The 21663-nt window shown below is 36.3% G+C and overlaps 1 protein-coding gene across 4 annotated transcripts in view; it reads right to left on the bottom strand.

Annotated features, from left to right (window-relative positions):
- Positions 1-1069: 1069 nt before the first annotated feature.
- The window catches only part of LOC128555067 (von Willebrand factor A domain-containing protein 5A-like), a 150222-nt gene continuing 129628 nt past the window's right edge, over positions 1070-21663 (bottom strand). For all 4 annotated transcript variants that reach the window (XM_053536424.1, XM_053536426.1, XM_053536425.1 and 1 more), the window contains 5 exons: positions 21253-21436; positions 18362-18412; positions 15965-16243; positions 13693-13814; positions 1070-13162 (listed from right to left, as the gene is read on the bottom strand). In XM_053536424.1, the coding sequence (XP_053392399.1) occupies positions 12983-13162; positions 13693-13814; positions 15965-16243; positions 18362-18412; positions 21253-21436 (816 nt within the window). In that variant the 3' untranslated portion in view covers positions 1070-12982. The remainder of the gene's footprint in view (positions 13163-13692; positions 13815-15964; positions 16244-18361; positions 18413-21252; positions 21437-21663) is intronic.

Consider the following 21663-nt stretch of genomic DNA (forward strand, 5'->3'; position numbering starts at 1 on the left):
AAAAAAACTGCTCATTCTATTCTTTAAAATATGAAATATGTCAGTGATATTAGAAATTATTCGTATTCATTTTTTTACATAAAAATAATTTCCGTAAAGTCTCATTGAACAAAAAAGTATAAAAAAAAACTGCCTATTTACTACCTATTTTTAGGCATGTTACCGGACATAAAGAATTATTTAGGCTTTGGGAAATGCACAGGTGAAACAAAAACTCTTTGAGGCCCGAAAGGAATTCTTTTCTTCGAAATATAACAACTTTTTGGACAAAACGTGATTACAAAATAGTATATAATGATAACGATACAAAATTTCGGGAACTAATTAGACGGCTCGTCAAAACAACGCTGGGTATAACGACTTCCTGCGGGCATCATAAAGTTCAGTGTCTAAATATGTATTTCGACACGATATCATTCGTAATTATATTAGCCTTCCGTCCGTAAGTTTTCGGTGGTTTCCGTACAATCGGAATCGGCTATTTCCGTGGTTTAGGCCGGGCCGGGTTTTATTAATAACCAAAATGGTGTATAACAATCGGAATACAATGTATATCATTTATTGTCCATATGTATAGGGGTTAATAATTAAACTTGTCTTGAAACATGGGCTTTACAAAACATCCTAACAAGAGGCCCAAATGAGCCTTAGTCGCTCCCCTTAGGTTGACCTTGACCTTCTGACTTGCTTCTGATCAAGTTTGGTGACCGTATGACTGTTTTTTACTTTGAAGAATATTACGATGAAAATGCGTGTTGAAACCACGATTGGTGTGCAGTACAGCGTCACTGTGACCTTCTTGCTATAGTAACTACTAACATGGCTGCCACGGGAATCGAAAAACTTCAGATTTTTCGTACGTATGATAAAAAGGCCGCCATGAAGGTCCTTTAATGCATCCTTTAAATCATTAAGATTGTGACAAAGAGAGATCTAACAGTAAATGATTGACAAGCCACAATGACGCACACTGGGGTATCATAATAACTCACCGAGCAGTGAGCACAGAGCTAAAGAGTCACACTATACAAACATATACTGACAGGCGAAGTACAACTACAAACATTGATCTATTATAATAATGATTTTATTTTAACTGGCAGCAGACATTTTTTAAATTAAAAATATAGAAGTAATGAAATACTGTAAAATCATTTAATTTCGTGGGCATGAAATTTCGTGGTTTTGTCAGAAACAGTTATTTTGTGGGGATTTTAATTCATGGATTTCAACTGTTTTTAAGATGAAATGAGTGGAATTTTGTTTCTTCGTTGAGATTTAATTCCATGGACTGAGGCAACCACGAAAATTAGTCCCACATAAATATTGATGATTCCAAAGTACATAAATATTTTCTTGTTATTCATAATTGATGCTAGTCTTTCCTCTGCAAAGACTGAGACATTTGTGTGCCTTCTTGAAAGTCACTAAAATTCAAGTAAGACAAAGTATTAGATTCTGGTATTTTAAACAAATAAACAAATTTCTTAGTCACATTATATATGGTGTTTTTTTTTTTTCAAAGTAAATTGCCAGAAACTGAAATATTATTATAATACTAGAAAGGAGAAAAACTAAAATTTAGCACAAAAAAGGGAGATAATATTTGAAATATTCAATCAAGAGTAATTGATCTTCACATTTAAATACCAGAATCTTGAGTACTTGTATAATACACTAGATACAGGAGTCCCATAAGATGGGATCTCAATAAATGTTCAGGATTGAGAATAACAGAAGGCTATAACCATGATAACTCAAACAAACTATAATCCCTTTCAAATGCCCCATTCTTTACAGTCACCATACATCATGGGTGACCAGTTATAAGTTTTGAACAAGTTCTGCCATGACTGAAGATTTAAGGGGCATGCATTATGGACAGGTGAAGAAAGGCAAATCTACAAGCTAGCCTGCCACTATTCTGACAGTATATAATAAAACAACCTTGAATATATTTTGAGGATTTGTTCATAAATATTGCATTTGAAATGATGTTAACAGCAGGCAGAAAATTTGTGTTAATAAGATCACAACATAAAACAGAGGTAAATAATAATTGAGCCGCGCCATGAGAAAACCAACATAGTGGGTCTGCGACCAGCATGGATCCAGACCAGCCTGTGCATCTGCGCAGTCTGGTCAGGATCCATGCTGTTCGCTAACAGGTTCTCTAATTGAAATAGGCTTTGAAAGCGAACAGCATGGATCCTGACCAGACTGCGCGGATGTGCAGGCTGGTCTGGATCCATGCTGGTCGCAAACCCACTATGTTGGTTTTCCCATGGCACGGCTCATATACATTTATAATACATATTCAATCTGAGTTCTTTATTATGCAGAATTTGTTCAAAAAAGAAAACAAAAATTTGCAAATACAAATAAAGAATTTTTCTCAATGCACATAAACAAAGTTTGGGCGGATTTCGGATGAAAGTTTTTTAAAAACAATTTAAAAAACTACATTAAAAGAAAGTGCTACCTAAACAACATTAAAATTAAAAACGTTTTAAACCTTATCATGCTGAACACAATTGATTCTGCCTTTGCAATCAGTCTAGATCATGATAAGCCTGCACATCCATGCAGTCTGGTCAAGATCTGCACTGTTCGCCATTCAGTCAGTATCTTTTTGGTAAGCACCCTTTGAACAGTTAATGGTACTGTCCAAACTGAAAGGTGGACAAGTTCATTATAGAAATTTAGCAGGGTAAGGGTTAAAACAGCTAGATAACAATTCATACTCAGTATTGAAACTGATAGTTCATATTTGTTAAAATAAGACATTTCAAGTGTATAATACAAAGTACATCAAAATAAATCAATTTACAAAAGTGGCAATAAGTTTTGTGTCTTTTTTTAAAATATTGACTCAGAGTGTTACTACAGATAAAAAGTTCTTAAAACACATTGGATCATTTAAAAAAAATTCTTTCTAGATAACTTTAGAAAACCTTTTATGAATTATGACTGTCTGACATGAATCTATAGGCATGCAGCTTTACCGACCACAGTAAATGTGAGCTTCATTTAAATAAAACATGTTGTGCAAATTTATCCAAAAAAAAAAAAGCAGCCTAAAATTGTGCAAGTGACCTTAACCTCAAAAATTATAGAAGTCATCTTCAAACCAAAAGAGCCGTGCCATGGGAAAACCAACATAGTGGCTTTGCGACCAGCATGGATCCAGATCAGTCTGGTCAGGATCCATGCTGTTCGCTAACGGTTTCTCTAATTGCAATAGGCTTTGAAAGCGAACAGCATGGATCTTGACAAGACTGCGCGGATGCGCAGGCTGGTCTGGATCCATGCTGGTTGCAAAGCCACTATGTTGGTTTTCTCATGGCACAGCTCATTAATGCTTAATCCTATGAGGTTTAACCGCCAAAGACTCAGGCCTCCTCTAGTCATCAATCGGAAACCAAATTACCTGAAGACAGAACTACCAAACTACAATATGGACCATCATGAGCAAAAACATACACCCTCTTCTTGGAACAGGGAAGAAGCAGGAGTAGGGCATTATTGTATATGTTATACTGCATGTTGGATTAAAAATAAAATGGTACTTATGAAGTATATACATGAAAGACATTATGTATATAATGTGTATAAAAAGACAATGCATAAAAGAATAGTAATAAATTACAGGATATGACATGATATATTACAACCATCATAATAAACAAATAAGCTACATGTGAATTACAGAAAGAACTATAATAAGGCAATCTTAATATTCATATAAAACAGAACTTTTCGGTTTTGAAAACAAGTGTTGCATTTTATTTTACTGTAAACTCCTCCCTTTCAACCATTACACCACATTAAAATTAAAATTTAAACCATGTATTAGACCTGATCAGGTTTCAGAAGCATACTGAAAACAAAAATAAATGCACTTCTCTGAAAACAGAGACATACAAAAATGTTCAACAGTCCTTCAACAGATATTTAAGCTACTACAAAACAACTTCTTAGTTTCCCATTAACATTGATAAAATTAATATAAATGGTATAAAGTTAAAGTAACAACCACCTGCCTCTGAAGACCACTTGTTTTAATTCCCAATGCAAACATGCCTAGCCAGGTACCTTTGAGTATACACAATTCATTTAAGACAGGCGCTATTTTAAACTTAAAGGTATACTCAAATTTTGTATTTTGAAAACATTAACAAATACTACATATAGTTTTTGTAAACATAAAATTAAACAAGTTTATGTGTGCATTAGGTTAAAACAAAGAGCTATAAAAATAAATTTTATAGTTCTCTGGTTAAAAATAGTACACACTGTACACATGTAAGAGGGTTGATCCAAAAGTAATGTCACTGTAGCTGTAAAAGCGTGTATAATGAAAGGAAATAAACAAAAATGCATATGGAAGTACCTTTATCTATTTGCAATATTGTCTAAAAAATATCAATAAGATATGTTGCATAGTTTTAACGATATCGACATATAGGGAAGGCAAACTTGCAGCGATCGCTGCACGTCACTGGCGTTACTGACGTCCGAGACGACGTTTCGTACCGACTGCTATCAATATTCATTCCTTTTCAAAGTATTGTCCTAGAGTTTCTATACAGCGCTCATGTCTGTTCACTCATTTACAGAAAGCAGCAACATAACAGTCCTTTGAAAGAGATGCAAATACATTTTTACATATATTTTCAAATTATCAAAGTCCTGAAAATGGACCCCTTGGAGTTTATCTTTCAGATGAGGAAAAGCGCAAAATCAAACGGTGCCAAAATCACAGGTCTTAAGGTTCTCTGGCGACACCGTCCCTGAAACGCTCATACCACCTGTATACTAGTCTCTTGTTCACTGTTTTGGTCCATATATGTTATATATCGTCTGCATGGCCTCTAACAGTGATTTTCCTAACTTAAAACAAAAACGCAGAACAGCGCGCTGTGGTGTTTTGTCAGAAATCGACATACTTGATCTCAGCATAAACAAGCGTTAACACTGCATAGATATTTTCAACGAGCCATGACGTCAATAAAATTTCAACAGCAAACGGCGGAGATACGTGATGTCACGTTGTAAAAATTTCATATGATTCAGCGCGTTATTTTGATAAAGATCAGTGGCTGCATTTGACAGTTTTATTAATGAACCAATAATATTTTAGCGTGCGGCGACATAGCGTCAGTGGTATTTCTTGAATTCATGTGCATTCTAAACGAAAAAAACGCCGGAAATAAATATTTTGCCATATTATCAGAATTGAATTTGTGTACATTTTGATGTAATTTTATTGTTATACTCAGATGAATAAGCGCACCATAGACGCAGTGTCATTACTTTTGGATCAACCCTCGTACATGTATAATTGAGCACAGTATAAATGTGTACTACCACTGAAAAACTGGAAGTTTTTTTAACAATCGACTGTTACTGCATGACTTTAAATTATAAATTTAGCTCTACATGCACATTTAATTTGTACATTTAGTAAAGTTAAATGTATTTGGTGAGGATTTTCTGATGTAAATATGTAAATATCTAAATATAAAATATTTAAGTGAAAAATAGCCAGTGGATAACTTTAATTATGAGATCATGTTTTTTTTTTAATTTTCAAAAGTATAACCATATCTTTAGAGTAGAGACCATTTTGTAAGAAAATACAGGAGAGTTTGTGTAAAAATATAAGTTATTAATACAACAGACAATTAATAAAAATAACTATTTTTCATAATATACAGTAGCAATAATTTCAAATACCAGTATACTGGATATATTGTAAAAATATTTATTTTATGCTAACTAATGAAATACTGTATTCTATCAGTTAAATATTTCCATATCTCATCACACACACTGAAAATATGAAATCTATATTTTCACACTGTGAGAGATATAGCTCCGCCCCCTCATTACATTGTGTATGAATTTTAAATTATTTGCTTAAAACAGGATGAAAATTGTAGTCGCACTTTGTTCTTTAAAGTATATTTCTCGATTCAAATTATTTTACTTAAAGAGAATTTCATACCGTTATGCAGCAAAAAATAAAACAAAATGGAACTTTATGTTGCATGCGTCTTTATAACGTCACAGCACGTCTGACGTCATGTCTGTTTACACGCGTCTGTTTCCCGCACTGAGATTAAATCAGTTGCAAAATGCAAATCTCAACGTAACTGAGCATAAAATAAAAAGAAAATTTGTTTGTTTTTCGAGAATATTCATCGAAGTGAGAAAATTTTCACATTTTCTCACTTCTCAGTGAGATATATTCCATATTAACTCAAAACAAACAAATATCCTCTATATATTTACAAAGTTTATATGTTGTAATTTTTAAACAAGAGGACCATGATGGTCCTGAATCGCTCACCTCTTCCCACATGACCAAGTTTTGAGTATGACGTCGTTTTTTCTATTATTTGACATAGTGACCTAGTTTTTGAGCTCATGTGACCCAGTTTTGAACTTGACCTAGATATTATCAAGATAAAAATTCTGACCAATTTTCAAGAAGATCCATTGAAAAATATGGTCTCTCGAGAGGTCACAAGGTTTTTCTATTATTTGACCTATTGACCTAGTTTTGGAAGGTACATGACCCTGTTTTTAATTTTACCTAGATATCATCAAGGTGAACATTCTCACTAATTTTCATCAAGATCTCATGAAAAATATGGCCTCTAGAGAGGTCACAAGGTTTTTCTATTTTTATACCTACTGGCCTAGTTTTTGACCGCACGTGACCCAGTTTCGAAACTGACCTAGATATCATCAAGGTGAACATTCAGATCAATTTTCATGAAGATCCATTGAAAAATATGGCCTTTAGAGAGGTCAAAAGATTTTAATAATTTAAGACCTACTGACCTAGTTTTTGACCGCAATTGACCCAGTTTCAAACTTGACCTAGATATCATCAAGATGAACATTCAGACCAACCTTTATAAAGATCCCATGAAAAGTATGGCCTCTAGAGAGGTCACAAGGTTTTTTTTATTATCTGATCTACTGACCTAGTTTTTTAAGGCACGTGGCCCAGTTTCAAACTTGTCCTAGATATCAACATGGTGAACATTCTGACCAATTTTTATGGAGATCCATTCACAAGTATGGCCTCTAGAGAGGTCACAAGGTTTTTCTATTTTTAGACCTACTGACCTACTTTTTGACCGCAGAAGACCCTGTTTCAAACTTGACCTAGATATCATCAAGATGAACATTCAGAACAACTTTCATACAGATCCCATGAAAAATATGGCCTTTAGAGAGGTCACAAGGTTTTTCTATTATTTGACCTACTGACCTAGTTTTTGATGGCATGTGACCCACTTTCGAAACTGATCCAGATATCATCAAGATGAACATTCAGACCAACTTTCATACAGATCCCATGAAAAATATGGCCTCTAGAGAGGTCACAAGGTTTTTCTATTTTTAGACCTACTGACCTAGTTTTTGATGGCACGTAACCCAGTTTCGAACTTGACCTAGATATCATCAAGGTGAACATTCTGACCAATTTTCATGAAGATCTTGTGAAATATATGGCCTCTAGAGAGGTCACAAGGTTTTTCTATTTTTAGACCTACTGACCTAGTTTTTGATGGCACGTGACCCAGTTTCGAACTTGACCTAGATATTATCAAGATGAACATTCTGACCAACTTTCATAAAGATCCCATGAAAAATGTGACCTCTAGAGTGGTCACAAGCAAAAGTTTACGGACGCACGGACGACGGACACCGCGCGATCACAAAAGCTCACCTTGTCACTTTGTGACAGGTGAGCTAAATATATTTCATACCTTTATAATTATTATCATGCACTAAATATTGCAAAAACCGTAATTTTCAGCAATTTTCACTTCTTATGAATATGACTCCTTACTTATGTTTATTGTTCTTTTAAAGGAGAACCTCTTCAGATTCTTTTAAAGGAGCCCTCCTCCATGTGAGCATTTTACTGTTCTATTAAAGGAGCACCCATCTGGATGAATACTCCATTGTTCAAAAAAGGAGCACCCCTCCGGATGAATATTTCACTGTTCAAAAAAGGAGCACCCCTTCGGATGAATATTTCATTGTTCAAAAAAGGAGCACCCCTCCGGATGAATATTCCATTGTTCAAAAAAGGAGCACCCCTTCGGATGAATACTCCATTGTTCAAAAAAAGGAGTACCACTCCGGATGAATATTCCATTGTTCAAAAAAAGGAGTACCCCTCCGGATGAATATTCCATTGTTCAAAAAAAGGAGCACCCCTCCGGATGAATACTCCATTGTTCAAAAAAGGAGCACCCCTCCAGATGAATATTCCATTGTTCAAAAAAGGAGCACCCCTCCAGATGAATATTTCACTGTTCAACAAGAGCTGTCTCCATAGGATGACACATGCCCCCAATGGCACTTTGAATGAATAGTTATGGCCGATGTTAGAGTTTAGGACCTTTGACCTACGGACCTAGGTCTTGCGCGCGACACGTCGTCTTACTGTGCCACACATTTATGCGTAGTTATTTTAAAATCCATGCATGAATGACAAAAATATTGACCGGACATGCCCATCATTGCACTATCATGAAATATGCCCTTTAACGTCTGTGACCTTGACCTTTGAGCTACGGACCTGGGTCTTGCGCGTGACACGTCATCTTACTGTGGTACACATTCATGCCAAGTTATTTGAAAATCCATCCATGAATGACAAAGATATGGACCGGACACGAAAATTGCTGACAGACCGACAGACGGTTCAAAAACTATATGCCTCCCTTCGCGGGCATAAAAAAGGAGCACCCCTTCGGATGAATATTCCATCGTTCAAAAAAGGAGCACCCCTCCAGATGAATATTCCATTGTTCAAAACAAGAGGACCATCATGGTCCTGAATCGCTCACCTATCCCCACATGACCAAGTGTTGAACTGAGTATGACGTCGTTATTTCTATTATTTAACATAGTGACCTAGTTTTTGAGCACATGTGACCTAGATATCATCAAGATAAAAAATTCTGACCAATTTTCATGAAGATCCATTGAAAAATATGGCCTCTAGAGAGTTCACAAGCTTTTTCTACTATTTGACCTAATGACCTAGTTTTTGAAGGCACGTGACCAACCTTTAAACTTGACCTAGATATCATCAAGGTGAACATTCTCACCAATTTTCATGAAGATCTTGTGAAAAATATGGCCTCTAGAGAGGTCACAAGGTTTTTCTATTTTTCGACCTACTGACCTAGTTTTTGACCGCACGTGACCCAGTTATGAACCTGACCTAGATATCATCAAGCTGAACATTCTCACCAGTTTTCATGAAGATCCATTGAGAAATATGGCCTCTAGAGAAGTCACAAGGTTTTTCTATTTTTAGACCTACTGACCTAGTTTTTGACCCCACGTGACCCAGTTTCGAACCTGACCTAGATATCATCAAGGTGAACATTCTGACCAATATTCATGAAGATCTCATGAAAAATATGGCCTCTAGAGAGGTCACAAGGTTTTTCTATTTTTAGATCTACTGACCTAGTTTTTAACCCCACGTGACCCAGTTTCAAACTTGATCTAGATATCATCAAGGTAAACACTCTGACTAATTGTCCTGAAGATCCATTGAAAAATATGGCCTCTAGAGAGGTCACAAGGTTTTTCTATTTTTAGACCTACTGACCTAGTTTTTGACCTCACGTGACCCAGTTTCGAACTTGACCTACATATCATCAAGGTGAACATTCTGACCAATTTTCATAAGGATCCATTGAGAAATATGGCCTCTAGAGAGGTCACAAGGTTTTTCTATTTTTAGACCTACTGACCTAGTTTTTGATGGCACGTAACCCAGTATCATTCCTGACCTAGATATCATCAAGGTGAACATTCTGACCAATATTCATGAAGATCTCATGAAAAATATGGCCTCTAGAGAGGTCACAAGGTTTTTCTATTTTTAGATCTACTGACCTAGTCTTTACCCCCATGTGACCCAGTTTCGAACTTGACCTAGATATCATCAAGGTGAACATTCTGACCAATTTTCATGAAGATCCATTGAGAAATATGGCCTCTAGAGAGGTCAAAAGGTTTTTCTATTTTTAGACTTAATGACCTAGTTTTTGACCCCACGTGACCCAGTTTCGAACTTGACCTAGATATCATCAAGGTGAACATTTTGACCAATATTCATGAAGATCTCATGAAAAATATGGCCTCTAGAGAGGTCACAAGGTTTTTCTATTTTTAGACCTACTGACCTAGTTTTTTACCCCACGTGACCCAGTTTCGAACTTGACCTAGATATCATCAAGGTGAACATTCTGACCAATTTTCATGAAGATCTTGTGAAATATATGGCCTCTAGAGAGGTCACAAGGTTTTTCTATTTTTAGACCTACTGACCTAGTTTTTGATGGCACGTGACACAGTTTCGACTTGACCTAGATATCATCAAGGTGAACATTCTGACCAATTTTCATGAAGATCCATTGAGAAATATGGCCTCTAGAGAGGTCAAAAGGTTTTTCTATTTTTAGACCTACTGACCTAGTTTTTGATCCAACATGACCCAGTATTGTTCTTGACCTAGATATCATCAAGGTGAACATTCTGACCAATATTCATGAAGATCTCATGAAAAATATGGCCTCTAGAGAGGTCACAAGGTTTTTCTATTTTTAGATCTACTGACCTAGTTTTTACCCCCATGTGACCCAGTTTCGAACTTGACCTAGATATCATCAAGGTGAACATTCTGACCAATTTTCATGAAGATCCATTGAGAAATATGGCCTCTAGAGAGGTCAAAAGGTTTTTCTATTTTTAGACTTAATGACCTAGTTTTTGACCCCAGGTGACCCAGTTTCGAACTTGACCTAGATATCATCAAGGTGAACATTCTGACCAATATTCATGAAGATCTCATGAAAAATATGGCCTCTAGAGAGGTCACAAGGTTTTTCTATTTTTAGACCTACTGACCTAGTTTTTGACCCCACGTGACCCAGTTTCGAACTTGACCTAGATATCATCAAGGTGAACATTCTGACCAATTTTCATGAAGATCTTTTGAAATATATGGCCTCTAGAGAGGTCACAAGGTTTTTCTATTTTTAGACCTACTGACCTAGTTTTTGATGGCACGTGACCCAGTTTCGAACTTGACCTAGATATCATCAAGGTGAACATTCTGACCAACTTTCATAAAGATCCCATGAAAAATGTGACCTCTAGAGTGGTCACAAGCAAAAGTTTACGGACGCACGCACGCACGCACACACGGACGGAGGGACGGACGACGGACGCCGCGCGATCACAAAAGCTCACCTTGTCACTTTGTGACAGGTGAGCTAAAAAGAAGCACCCCTCTGGATGAATATTCCATTATTCAAAAAAGGAGCATCCCTCCAGATGAATATTCCATTGTTCAAAAAAGGAGCACCCCTTCGGATGAATATTCCATCGTTCAAAAAAGGAGCACCCCTCTGGATGAATATTCCATTAATCAAAATAGGAGCACCCCTCTGGATGAATACTCCATTAATAAAAAAAGGAGCACCCCTTCAGATGAATACTCCATTGTTCTTTTAAAGGATGAATCCTTTATTGTTGTTTTAATGGAGCAACCCCTGTGTGTGAATATTGTTTTGTTTTGTCATTTTAAAGTGATAGACCTCCAGATGAACATTTTATTGTTATTTTAAAGGGACAGACCTTTAGATGAATATTTCATAAAAATCTTAATGTGGCACCACTCCAGATAAACATTTCACTGTAATCCTCAAGAGGCTTGGCACTACATGAAAAAATTTAAGACATACACACATCCATAAAATACCCAAAGTCATAAATCAATACTAGAGATGCTTTTGAGAAAAGCGCATGTCTCCCACAACTGCCCCTATGAAAAACGTTTAGTGTCTCTAGATGGCTTAGATGAGTGGATCCAATTAGATGGTCTGGACGAGTGGAACCAATCAGTAATTCAAGGGCCATAAATCAAAAAAGCCTGGGCGGATTTGGCTAGTTATCGAACTTGGCTAAGGTCTTATGGCCAAACATTTTTTTCAAGTTTGGTGAAGATAGGATGAGAAATGTTCGACTTAGAGAGCGGACAAGAGTAAAAAGGCAGATTTTTCAGTAATTCAAGGGCCGTAACTCCAAAATGCCTAAACCGATTTCGCTAGTGATCGAACTTTGCCAAGGTCTCATGGTCAAACACATTTTGCTCAAGTTTGGTGAAGATCGGATGAGAAATGTTCGACTTGGGGTGCGGATAAGAGTAAAAAGGCAGATTTTTCGATAATTCAAGGGCCCTAACTCCAAAATGCCTGGACCGATTTGGCTAGTTATCAAACTTGGCCGAGGTCTTATGGTCAAACACATTTTGTTTAAGTTTGGTGAGGATTGGATGAGAAATGTTTGAATTAGAGCGCGGACAAGAGTAAAAAGGCAGATTTTTGGTAATTCAAGGGCCACAACTCCAAAGGGCCTGAAGCGATTTGGCTAGTTATCGAACTTGGCCGAGATCTCATGGTCAAACACATTTTGTTCAAGTTTGGTGAAAATCGGATGAGAAATGTTCGACTTAGAGAGCGGACAAGCTTTGTGACAGACAGACACACAGACACACACAGACTGGAGTAAATCAATATGTCTCCCACACCACTGTGTGGTGGGAGACATAATTACCAAACTTGATATTTTAAGACTATGCTACTATGTTCAGCTTAGTTCTATTTGAAATCAAATTTTTATAGGTATTATAACAAATTCTGTTGACAGCATTTGTACATATATTACACCCTATAATAATGTTTGATGAAAAGCCACTACCTGTAACTGTAGCACATGCCTAAGCATTTTTCTGTTTTTTAAAACTACAGGAATGAAAGTATGTTCTTCATACTTATGAAAATGACATAAATTTTGAATAGTACCACTTTAAAAGTATTACTGCTGGTAATAAGTGTCAAATTTGTGGTTTTCTTTCAACATAACTTCATTTCGGCCAGAAAGCCTGTGTTGTCTGTTTAATCAGGTCCTCTGTTGGTGTGTTAAGGTTCTGTGACGAGATCCAAGCCAAGGCTTTAGTTTCTATCATCTGCCATTCCTCTTGTCTGTGTGAAAACTGTTTCCTTAACCAGCACAGTACAATCACTGTACATACAACACTCTGGTCCTTTAATATAAACAGAAACAATCGAGTAAAAGAAAAGAAGGAACATTCAACTTTTCCCTTTCTCTCGTGTGGAAATTCATGACATTTGTAATATAATGCTTTACTGCAAAGGAATATCTTGATCAATAATTTAACCATAATGATTTAACTTATAATTACTTATGGCATATTCTCATTTTTAGCAAACGCGCAACTTTTAGGAAGTAGCATGATGAAGGAAAATGATAGCATTTCACTTGTTCTGATAATAATTCAATTTTAATTTGTAAACATTTCAACATATCAATGCAATTTACAGGCACAATTTTAGACACTTCTGTCAGTCAAATAACTGTGGAATTTGAAAATTATTGCAATTTTGGGAAGTTAAAAAATAAGGTTTTTTGTTAATTAACATAATTTAACAAAAACTATTATTTTTTGTTCATTATCTGATAACTTTTTTGAATAACTGGCATAATTTTAAGTTACATCAAACCAGAGCTATACCATCTTTGTGGTGATAAATATAAAAAAACTTATCACCCTACCTTTGTAAAGTCTAACTTCTCTATGTCTTCTTTTGCAATACCCAGCAATTGTAGTAATTTATCTGACACATTCCACTGTCCTCGTAACTGTTGTAGAGATATAACTGCCATCATCTGATCATCTGTAAATACATATGAACACTGCTGGTGTTAGGAAACGAACACTACTGGTGTTAGGAAAACAAACACTGCTGGTGTTAGGAAAACGAACACTGCTGGTGTTAGGAAAATGAATACTGCTGGTGTTAGGAAATGAACACTACTGGTGTTAGGAAAACAAACACTGCTGGTGTTAGGGGAATGAACACTGCTGGTGTTAGGAAAATGAACACTGCTGGTGTTAGGAAAACAAACACTGCTGGTGTTAGGAAAACGAACACTGCTGGTGTTAGGAAAATGAACACTGCTGGTGTTAGGAAATGAACACTACTGGTGTTAGGAAAACAAACACTGCTGGTGTTAGGAAAAGAAACACTGCTGGTGTTAGGAAAACAATCTCAACTAGAGATGATGGGAAAAAAGCAATGAAAAGCCAAAAGACACTTTTAAAATTCTTATACTTCAAAACTGTTTGTTTAAACTTTACCTTGCTTAATTTCTAAAATAGACTCATCCATCATTCTATCTGGACAATACCATTTATTATTTCGAAGGGGTGTTCACTGAAAATGTATTGACTCAACAGCGAACAGTGAAGACCATGATCAGCTTGTACACTGGTGCAGGCTGGTCTTAGTCTGCACTGGTCGCAAAGGCAGAATCACCTGCTGCCATCAGGCTGAAGGTTAAGAAAAAATTGGATTTCATTCTATCAAATGTAAAATAATAATTAAAAATCATTCCAACAAATCTCACTTTACTATTCAACAAATCTCACATAGTAAAGTGTTTTTTTCTTTATAGAATAACACACATGTGCATTGAAATTTCCTGCAGAAAAAAAGAAGAAACAAGCAGACAGAACAAGACTACTGCCAAGCAATAAAAGTTCCCTACCGGGAAAGGCATTTCTAAAATTTGCTGCAATTCATGCCACATTTTTATACTGAAACTTAACTAAAGAACATGTGTATTGATTTTTCCAAACAACCTACCATCTAAGAGTCAGGTTTTATGAAATATTTTTTTGTAACAAATGTGCAAATTGTCAACATTGTCATCTACCTATTTACAAAGTATCATGAAAAAATATCTTGTAATTTAATGTTCTCTGAAAATGTTTTGTCATACTCCTATTTGTAGTCACAGCAACTAAAAAAATAATACCTATATAATCTATATTGCCATCTATCCATGTACCAAGTTACATTAAAACAAGAGCTGTCACTAATGGTGACAAATGCCCCCGCAGCACCTTGACCTTTGACCTTGACATTTGACCTGGTGACCCCGAAGTCAGTAGGGGTGGTGTTCTCAATAAGTACTATTAGCATGTGAAGTTTGAAGGTCCTGGGTGAAGTGGTTCGCGAGACAAGTGCCTTCATGCAAAAAGTTAACGTTGGCCCCTGTGACCTTGACCTTTGACCTGGTGACCCCAAAGTCAGTAAGGTTGGTGTATTCATAAAGTACTATCAGCATGTAAAGTTTGAAGGTCCTGGGTGAAGTGGTTCGCGAGTAAAGTGCCTTCATGCAAAAAGTTAACGTTGGCCCCTGTGACCTTGACCTTTGAACTGGTGACCCCAAAGTCAGTAGGAGTGGTGTACTCAATAAGTACTATCAGCATGTGAAGTTTGAAGGTCCTAGGTGAAGTGGTTCGAGAGTAAAGTGCCTTCATGCAAAAAGTTAACGCTGGCCCCTGTGACCTTGACCTTTGACCTGATGACCCCAAAGTCAGTAGGGGTGGTGTACTCAATAAGTACTATCAGCATGTGAAGTTTGAAGGCCCTGGGTGCAGTGGTTCGCGAGTAAAGTGCCTTCATGCAAAAAGTTAATGTGATGAACGAACTAATGAACTAACGAACTAATGAACGAACGGACGGACAGTTGAAAACTAATATGCCTCCCTTCGGGGGCATAAAAAGTACTTTTTACAGTTATCAAAGGATCTGTTTTTGTGTGACTGACAGACTGACTGACTGAATGATGGATGCACAGACAGAAAGACAGACAGGGGGCAAACCATAAGCAATTTCCTGTGAAACACCTTTAGGGGACTAATAAATGGATAAATATTTAGTTGCTGCTCAGAATTACATGATAATGGCTTGACGACATGCAAACTGACTTGAGGATGAGACAATGGTGCAGAACTGCTAAGTTCAATATTAACTACCTTTCTGTTTACTTGAACCAGAAGCACTTCCTTGACTGCTAGTACTTCTTTTTCTTATTGAACTTTTTGCATCATCTTTTAAACGATCACTGCTGCTGTCTTCAACTGACACCTTAACATCCACACTATCAACAGCATCGTCTTTTACACGATCACTACCACTGTCTTCAACTGACATCTTCACATCTGTACTATCAACAGCACTGTCTTTTACAAGATCACTACCTCCGTCTTCAACTGACTTATTAACATCTGCACTGTCAACTGCATCAGCTTCATCTGAAACAAAACTGTTTTTGTTGAGGTTTTCTTGTGAAGTTTAAAGTAAAACCAATAAAATTAAAGTACTATAATGACTTCCAGCATTAATGATCGAGGAAGAAGCCATGTGCCAACTTATTGTATCATTTCAATGATCACTTCCAGCTTTAATGATGGAGTAAGAAGTCATGTGTGAATTTACTGTATCATGTCAAAGGTGACCCGAGTGGGGCTCCAACTCACAACATCTGGGTTGAGTAACTGACACCTTTACCACTAGACCAGCACTCCATACATGTCTGCAAGAATATTTCAAGTAAATTTAATCATCTACCAATTTGAAAGTAGAACTACAATAACAATAAATCCAACTTTACCCTCCCACAAGAAGACTTTTAAGACTTGAAAAACCAAAATATACAGAAAAAGAAATATTGCCGTAATCAATACAGGCTATTCTCTGTTTCAAAATTTACGAATATTCGAATTTTACTTTTATATTCGACTATTCGACCGATTTTCGAATATTCGAATATTCGTTCCCATCCCTAAAAACTTTTTACAATTTCATACAATCCAACCATTGTCTGTTGCCATTATTCAGAGCAAATGCCTTGCTAACAAGAGCTGTCCATAAGACAACACGCTCGGCTTTTCTCCGTGCTTGACTCTGAATTAGAGCTTTGCCAGTAAAAAAATTCCAAGTTAAAAAGGGACATAACTCTGTCAAAATTATAATCAGAGTTATGGGAATTGTGTCTCCTGGTGTAGACTTTGATAGTAAATAACTATTTAGAGTTTCAAGTCAAAAGCTTTAATAGTAACAGAAATATTTGACTTTCAACAAAAAATTCTAAGTTAAAAAGGGGCATAATTCTGTCAAAATTCAAACCAGAGTTATGGGGATTGTGTCTCCTGGTGTAGACTGTGATGGTAAATAAGTATTTTAAGTTTCAAGTCAAAAGCTTTGATAGTAACAGAGATATTTGACTTTATCAAAAGCTTTAACCAATGGCGACGCTGACGCCGACGCCGGGGCGAGTGCAATAGTTCTACTTTTTCTTCGAAAAGTCGAGCTAAAAAGGTCAACAATCCTTCCAGTACACAAGACTCTGTACAATAAACACATTTCTTCCAGTGTTGCTGTACAGAGGCAGTCATGCATTCCTTAGATGTTTAAAATGTCTTGCATCAAACATATATGTAAGGACAGCTGTTTGTAAAACATGTATGCCTCCAATGATGGCCTTCCCATTTTCAGTTTTGAGATCACTGTGGTCATGATCTTTGACCTAAAATTGGGATTATCTACTAAAAACAGACAATCATGCTATGAAGTTTGATGCCTGCAGGCCAAAGTGTTCTCATTACGTGGAAACATGTTTCAATGTAGAAGTCAATTTGGCTTTGACCTACTGACCCCAAAACAAACAGGTGTCATCTCCTGATTAAAGGCAATCATCCTATGAAGTTTGACAACTATAGGTCTAAGCATTCTTTACTTATTAAGAAGAAACTGTTTGCACTCTCTAGTGACTGACCTAGACCTATGACCTTCTGATCCCAAAAATGATAGGGTATACCTACTGAGCACACGCTACATATATCATCCTATGACGTTAGTCAAGTGTATGCCACAGCATTTTCTAATTATTCAGCAGAATCTGTTTTTAGTCTCTCTGTTACTGTGATCTTGACCTTTTGACCCCAGAAACAAAAACAAGGTCATCCACAGACCAGAGGTAATCATCCAATGAAATCTGACAAATGTAGGTCAAAGCTTTCTTTTAAATTAGTTATTAAGCAAGAACTGTTTTCAGTCTCAATGAAACTGTAACCTTAACTTTTGATCTACTGATCCCCGAAATAACTTTGCTTCTGACAACAGTCATCCTATCAGACTTGACCACTTTGATGCCAAGTAATCATTAGTCATGATCTGGAACCAAATAGTCTATAGACAGATGGACTGAAGGACAGACAGACCAACTGACTGAAAATGAGCAAAGCAATATACATCCTCTTCTTCACAGGGCCGGGTGTAGGGAGCAGAAAAATAGAATCTCTTGAGACACTTCATGAAAGTAATGAAAAAACAAAAGTTGCCTCCTGTTACTAACATTCAGCTAGACTTACCCAATATCTCAGGATTCAGGACAGCACCATCTGCACAATCTTCAGCATCAACTGGAATAAAAGTTATACTTTTATATTACTATATAAATGGTAGACATAACTGCTAAAACAAGAGGGCCATGTATGCCCTAAATCAGAGTTTCAGTAACACATACTCTACAGAATAACTATAATAATGAAATAAAGGGACACCATGACATAGTGTTACCCATTTTAGAACTGCCAGCTTCTGGTACAACAACTTGAATTCCCTATATAATGAGCATTATATAATAGTGTAAGCCTGTCTAACACAGTCAGCAGCCAGTATAAAAGTCAGCAAAATGCACTTTAAATTAACAGTTATTTAGTCTCTTCTGTGGTAACAAAACAAGGTGCTGTTTCTTCTTTTGTACTGCTGTTAACAAAATCCAAGGTAGTTAAGTTGCCTATCATTGAAAAAAGTCTTGGATAACAATCTTGTTTGTTTTGAAACTAGAGCTATCACTAAAGGTGATGAATGAACCCCCCGCATGCACTGACACAGTACATTGCAATTTGACGCACACAAGATTGCATAATTATGTGGACTGTATGTACATAGACTGTATGTATACAGTATAGTAACAAAAACAAAATCCCATAACTATGCAGAGTATTTATCTAAAAGAACGTAACATGCACCATGCACAACTAGGGTTGGTACTGGTCACTTGTGTGAAGTTTCATTAAATTGTGTGCAAGGGTTCAGAAGATTAGGCGCGCACAAGATTGCATATGCAGACTGTATGTACATAGTATGTTAACAAGAAACAAAGTCCCATAACTCTGCAATTTTTGTTGTTGAAAGAACCTAACATGCCCCATGCACAACTACTGTTATTACTGATCACTTGTGTGAAGTTTCATTAAATTGTATCAAGGGGATGAAGAGAGATGGTGCGCACAAGATTGTGTCTATGTATATAGTATAGTAACAAAAAACGAAGTCCCGTAACTCTGCAAAAAAAATTTCTGAAAGAACCTAACATGTCCCATGCACAAGTACTGTTGTTACTGATCACTTGTGTGAAGTTTCATTAAATTGTGTCAAGGGGATGAGGAGAGATGGTGCGCACAAGATTGTGTCTATGTATATAGTATAGTAACAAAAAACAAAGTCCCGTAACTCTGCAATTTTTTTTCTGAAAGAACCTAACATGCCCCATGCACAACTACTGTTGTTACTGATCACTTGTGTGAAGTTTCAGTAAATTGTGTCAAGGGGATGAGGAGAGATGGTGCGCACAAGATTGTGTCTACGGACAGACGGACGGACAGACAGACAGACAACCTGAAACCAGTATACCCCCCTTACAACTTTGTTGTCGGGGGGGGGGGGGGGGTACAAAAACCCTTCATAGCAATATGACTTGCACAAAACTGGCACAAATCAAAATATTTTGTGCATTAGTGATGCATTGTTAACATATTTCCAAAGCATATTTATTAATATAGTATTAAAAGTTCTTATCCCAATTTATGAGACAGGACCCATTCCTGAAGAAAAGAAAGCAGAAGCAATGATATATTTTGAAAAGAGAAACTGCTCCAATCAGCTTTGTATGAGCTGTGTGTGAAATAACATAATTTAAAACATGTCCGTTTTACTAAGCTATACCATGTTACAAAAACTAGTACATTATGTTAAACAATACATCTTAAATACATATTAAGCATAATTAACATTAAAACTATATTGAAAACCTGAATATTGAGGTCACCTGTCTAGAGTGGTCACTTTCAGTCAGTCCCTTTGATGACTGCTATCATCAGGTTAGACTGTACCTGGCTTTGGTTTTGGTTGTGGTGAAAAGTAAATACCTTGTTTGGATTAAGTTGTGGTGAAAATCTAATACCTAGCTTTGGTTTAGGTTGTTGTGAAAAGTAAATATCTTGTTCGGTTTAAGTTGTGGTGAATAGTAAATACCTCGCTTTGGTTTAGGTTGTGGTGAAAAGTCAGTATGTCGCTTCGTCTTAAGTTGTGGTGAAAAGTATACTTGGCATTGGTTAAGTTTGACTTGCTTTAGATTTAGGTCTTGTTGAAAAGTAAACACTTCACTCTGGTTTAGGTTGATGTGAAAAGTAAATGCCCATAGCTTTGGTTAAGGTTGTGCTTAAACGTAAATACCTTGTTTTGGTTAAATATCTTGTTCGGTTTAAGTTGTGGTGAATAGTAAATACCTCGCTTTGGTTTAGGTTGTGGTGAAAAGTCAGTATGTCGCTTCTTCTTAAGTTGTGGTGAAAAGTATACTTGGCATTGGTTAAGTTTGACTTGCTTTAGATTTAGGTCTTGTTGAAAAGTAAACACTTCACTCTGGTTTAGGTTGATGTGAAAAGTAAATGCCCATAGCTTTGGTTAAGGTTGTGCTTAAACGTAAATACCTTGTTTTGGTTAAAGTTTTGCTTAGAAGTAAAAACACTGCTTTGGTTTAGGTTATGGTGAAAAGTAAATAATAATAAATCAAAAAAAGGCTGTTGTGAAAAGTAAGTACCTGACTTTAGTTTACACAGCAGAGAAGTTAATACCTCATTTTGGTTAATGTTGTTACAGTAGTGAAAAGTCAGAATGGCTTTGGATCAGGTTATGGTGAAAAAGACTTCTGATGATGGCTTTTTGAAAAGTAAATGACTTTGGTTTGGCAAAGGTTGTGGTGAAAAGTTAATACCCTGCTATGGTTTAGGTTACGGTGAAAAGTAGATAAATGGCTATAGTTTATGTGGTGGTAAAAAGTAAATACCTTACGTTGGTTAAAGTTGTGTAGAAAAGTAAATACCTGGCTATGGTTTAGGTAATGGTGAAAAGTAATATCCTGCTTTGTTTAAGGTTATGGTGAAAAGTAGATATTTGGCTTTGAAAAGTACATATATACCTGACTTTGGTTTTAATTTTGGTGCTGAACTTTTCCTTTTTCTAGACTTCTTTGAAAACAATGCAGAAAGTGATGGACCACAGCCAAGAATACCACCCTTTTTCTTTTTTCTCTTGCTACTTGTAAGATGCATTGCTGCAGAATCTACTGCATCCAAACCACATGACACCAAATTGTACTGTACCTGAAATCAAGCAGATTTCATATAAATTTTGAAAGCTGAGGTTGCCTGTGAAAAGGCTGTAATAAAAGACTTATTATATGAAACCTTTTCGGTTTTTTTATTTTCTGTAAATATAGCAACTAACATTAAAACAAAGGCAAATGAGGAGTTGCCATGCAACACAATATACTAATTACAATTATTAGAATGGGACTTATGATCTCAACAGCAGCATAACCTAATGATCG

This window comes from Mercenaria mercenaria, chromosome 2 (assembly GCF_021730395.1).
Source record: "Mercenaria mercenaria strain notata chromosome 2, MADL_Memer_1, whole genome shotgun sequence".
Taxonomy (NCBI): Eukaryota; Metazoa; Mollusca; class Bivalvia; order Venerida; family Veneridae; genus Mercenaria; species Mercenaria mercenaria.